General features: G+C 51.5%; 1 protein-coding gene across 1 annotated transcript in view; it reads right to left on the reverse strand.

Moving 5' to 3' along the window:
- Positions 1-4,389, reverse strand: part of TBC1D9B (TBC1 domain family member 9B) — a 56,722-nt gene that overhangs the window by 18,038 nt on the left and 34,295 nt on the right. Inside the window, exon 7 of the mRNA XM_019661375.1 lies at positions 1,846-2,088. Within this exon, the coding sequence (XP_019516920.1) occupies positions 1,846-2,088 (243 nt within the window). The remainder of the gene's footprint in view (positions 1-1,845; positions 2,089-4,389) is intronic.

Consider the following 4,389-nt stretch of genomic DNA (forward strand, 5'->3'; position numbering starts at 1 on the left):
ACAACTAGATTGAAGAACAAAACGACAGCAACTTGTCTGTTCCCCTTCCCCCAATTCCCCATCACTGTTCCCATCCCCCCAATTATCCAATAAAAATCTTTAAAAAAAAACAAAAAACAAACAAACAAACAAACAAACAAACAAACAAAAGTCACCCCCAGGCCGGCCAAGTGGCTCAGTTGGTTAAGAGTGTGAGCTCTGAGCAACAGAGTCGCTAGTTTGAGTCCCATATGGGCCAGTGAGCTGTGCCTGAGTTGAGCTGCCGACAGGTGGCAGGATGGCTCAGCGGGTGAAAGCACTTGCTCCTAACAGCAAGGTTGCTGGTTTGACTCCCGTATGGGATGATGGACTATGCCCCCAGCAACTGAGATTGAACTCGCCGCTTTGAGCTGAGTGGCCATGAGCTGCCGACGGCGTCTGGATGGTGACTGGACTTGGGAGTTGAGCTAGCTGCACCCTCCACAACTAAGATCAAAGGACAACAACTTGGTTGTTCCCCTTCCCCAAGAAAATCTTTAAAAATAAAAAAATAAAAAGTCACCTCCACACGGACCCAATCACAGACCCCATCACTCTTAACTGACTTTTGCACCAAATTTCTTGAAAGAGTTGTCTAAACTCGCTGTATCCTCTTCCCCTCTCAAGTTTTGTTTTGGTCAGAAAGAGTAAATTTATGTTCTAAGAGTCACCTTCATACCAATATCTAGGACCCTGGGTCCCTCGTTTTAGACACTGTCGATTCCCTCCTGCGGGCAAGACTGAAATTAGAGAGTAACTCTTTGCTTACACCTGTCGTTTCCTGCCAACATATAATGTAGAGTGATATGCTTTCACTCTTAGTTAATAAGACAATCAATGAGCTTATTCTATTCTGCATGCCTTCTTATCTTATGTTTTCACTGTACTGTCTCCCATATATTAATAAAATGTACATACTATTGGTTGCCTTTGTTTTTGTTGGTCTTATTTCCACAGGTAAATATGTTCAATGCTCCCACCAGACCTTCTGCCAAAGCCTCTCCAATCATTTCTTGGTTGTCTGAAGGTTGTTCTCTATTAGATTCCTCAAAAGCTGGTAGATTCCCTGAATTCCCGTATGTTCCTTACTGTTTGTGGTCTTCAGACCTGGATAGAAAATCCTTGGGTCATAGTTTTTTTCCTTTTATTGTAAAACATTACTCGATTTGTATAAAATGTTGCTACCAAAAAGTCTGATGCCTCTGATTTTTGTTCCTCCAATGATTGGGTCTTTTTTGGCGGATTGCCCAAAGGAATGTTTTAATTTAAAGTCCAGTAGTTTTATCAGATGCTCTCTTAGTATACTGACTATTCTGTACTGATTTTCCCAGCCATGTAACACATCCTTCCACCAGGCAAGGTCAAGCCTTCTTTCATATTCAGGAAATTTTTAATTATAGTTTCTATTATTTGTTATTCCATGGCTTTGATTTTCATTTTTTGGGTTATGTAGTAGTTGGATCTTCTTTATCTGACTTCTTTATCACTTCTCTTGACTATTTTCACTGTCTTTTTTTGTTTGACTCTCTTCCTACCCCCACTACCCCCAAGTTGTCCTTATCTCTGAATGAACTTTCCATGTTGTCTATTCATTCTTGTGTTCTTGCTTGTATAATTTTCACCTCTGAAATATTTCCGTACTTCTTTCTAATTCTTTCCTGAGTCCTGTCAACTCTCTCTTCACAATATTCTATTGACTAGTCACTTTATTTCTGAGCTTTTAAAACATTTTTTATTTATACCATTTCTTTAGTAGTTTGTCATTTTTCTAATTTTTTTTTTAAAGATTTTTTTTTTAATTGGGGAATTAGGGGAAGGGGAACAGACAAGNGGTCGGCCCTGGCCCGAGGCGTTGTGAAGGCACAGAACCACAGGCTGGCAGACCACCGACGCCTGGGTCTCCTTGGCGATGGAGCCATGCTCCTGGCTTACCCCTTTGGCCCCCAGATCCTCCATGGGCGTGTTTCCCTGGAAAAGTTTGAGCAGGCCCTGGTAAGCGGTGGGCGCCCCATGCGGGCTGGAGGTCGGGCTGGCGGGCTGCCCCAATTCCTCCTGAGGAGCTGGTGAGGCCTGGAAAGGACAACATGGGAGGGGCAACCCTTGAGCCCATGGGGCTCCCACGTGCACTCAGTCACTGCCACAGGGGGGGTCAGGGGTGGGCCCCCAGTCTGGCTGAGCAGGAGGCCTCCCTGGCCAGCCAGACACCTACGCTGTCCCCCTTCACCAAGCATCCCCATGCTGGCCAGCCTGCTGTGGGGACTGGTTCTGGGGCCCACCCCGTCAGGCTCTCTTAGTAAGGTCGGGGCCAGAAGAGAAGACACGCTGAGAAGCCGGCTCCTGCATCCCCAGGTCCTGGCTGCAGCTCCCAGGGACACCATCTCTGCTCCAGCCTCTGGAGTGCAATCAGGCTGACCCTGTAGGCACAGCTGCTGATGGCATCTGTTCTGATCGTCCCTGAGACCTGGCCACAGTGGTCGGCTCAGGGTGGGAAAGAGAACTGGGGACCCCATGGAGCCTGAGCACCAAGCAGCACAGAGGAAGGGCAGCAGACGCCGGGGACCTTCCTGGTCACTCAGCACAGGCCCAAGTCCGACAACTCGCCCCACCCTTTTCAGACGACAGGGTCCTAACTGTGTTGGTAGCCCCTCCTGCGGGTGCCGGGGGAGGGCTGGCGCCCTCTCTCCCAGACCCTCTGTGGGCTCCTGAGGTTCCCACTTCTGCTGGCTGGCACATGTGCCTCTCTGCTTTGGACACTTGTGCCGGCTTCAGATCGGGTTCTCAACCGTCTGCTGGGGCTTCAGGGGCAAAGATAGAGATGCAGACCTGGAACTGGATGTGGGGAGTGGTGCCTGCCTGTGGACCATCTCTGTTGCAGGCACCTCCCCCACAGGGTCTAACCTGCATCAGGGGCGCCTGGGAGTCTGCTCTCCCGCTGAACAGACAGGTGGCTGAGGGCAAGAGAAACGGACGCTGCAGTGGTTCTGGGAATATATGGGGCGGGGGGAGGCAACATGGGGCTGGCAGAAGGAAAGGGGGGCATCAGGGACAAAGGTCTATAAGGAAGCCCTGACCTTCAGGGTTCTTCCCTGGCTTTCTGGAACCCCTGCCTCTGGCCCTCACCCGGCCAGCAGGGCAAGTAGGTAAGTCCCTAGCCTGACCCTCATCTCCTCAGGAAAGCGCTGGCATCTGAGCCCCTTCAGGCACAGTGTGGGTGACGCCCGCCCTCTGCCCTCTGCTTGTCAGACTGTGTTCTGCCTGCAGGCACCTGACTTCCAGGTGAGATCACCACTGTGGGCAACAGCCTGTGCAGGGAGCTTGTTCCCTGGCCTGGGGGTCGGGGCTTCTCTCCTCAACTCCCTCCCTGACCATAGGCAGGAACAACACTGCTCTTGGGTGGACACTGGTCATTGGCTCCCCGGAAGCTACTTCTCCTTCTGCCAGGAGCAGTTCCCCATTTTCATGTGGGAGCACATCTCTCTCCACTCTTGGCCTATGCTTTGTAAGTTCTGCTGAGGCCTACGGTGATGGCCCTGAACTAATTAATTCGCATTTCCCAGCTCCAGCCTCAGGCAGCTCAGGGTACTGTGTCACCCAGTCGCCACCAAGAAAATGCAGCGGTGACCCTACAGGAAATGTCAGGATGAGCCAAGGAGGGTGGAGGGGAGGGGGTGCTTCCGCCATCCTGGCACCACACAGGGTCCAGGGAGGACGCTCTGCAGGCAGCAGGCCACGTCCAGTGGGCAGAGGCTGGCTTTGACGACGGGGCCACTGCATGGACTTCAAGCTCTCCCATGAGCTCCAGGGCTGGTGTCTGCCCTGGCGCCCTCCCCCAGTGGCAGGGCAGTGCTGGGCCCCTCCCACAGCTTTCCACCCTCTCTGTGTTCTGGCACGAGAACGGGCTCCATGATTGTGATGTTAAACCCATCAAACTCTACTCTCTCAGTATGTACATAGACAGTATGTCTATTTTATTTTAGTAGAGCGGTTTTTAATTAAAAAGGAGAAAAAAGAGAACTCTGCTAGGTTCACATCCACAGTCCACCTCTCTACCCCTGGCTGGTGTTTTGAAATACCTTTTCATGATAAACTGCTAGAATCCAGGGGGCAAGACCCCAGTCCAGACCGAGAGCGCCCTGATGCAGAGTCTGCTTCCTGCCCGAGGTGCCCCAAAGGGACCAGGCCACAAATGGACCTGTAGGCTATGGACCGATTGACAAGGCTGAGGCCTCAGCAACCACTGTCCTGCGTGACACACAGTGTCTGGTGCTATGGTGAGCTCATAGGCCGAGCCGCTTACGAGTCCTGCCTTCCCCAGGCCAGGCCCTCTCCCCTTCCTCTGGGTAACCATCTCACACATTCCCAATTGCCTCC

Source organism: Hipposideros armiger, unplaced genomic scaffold (assembly GCF_001890085.2).
Source record: "Hipposideros armiger isolate ML-2016 unplaced genomic scaffold, ASM189008v1 scaffold_347, whole genome shotgun sequence".
NCBI lineage: Eukaryota > Metazoa > Chordata > Mammalia > Chiroptera > Hipposideridae > Hipposideros > Hipposideros armiger.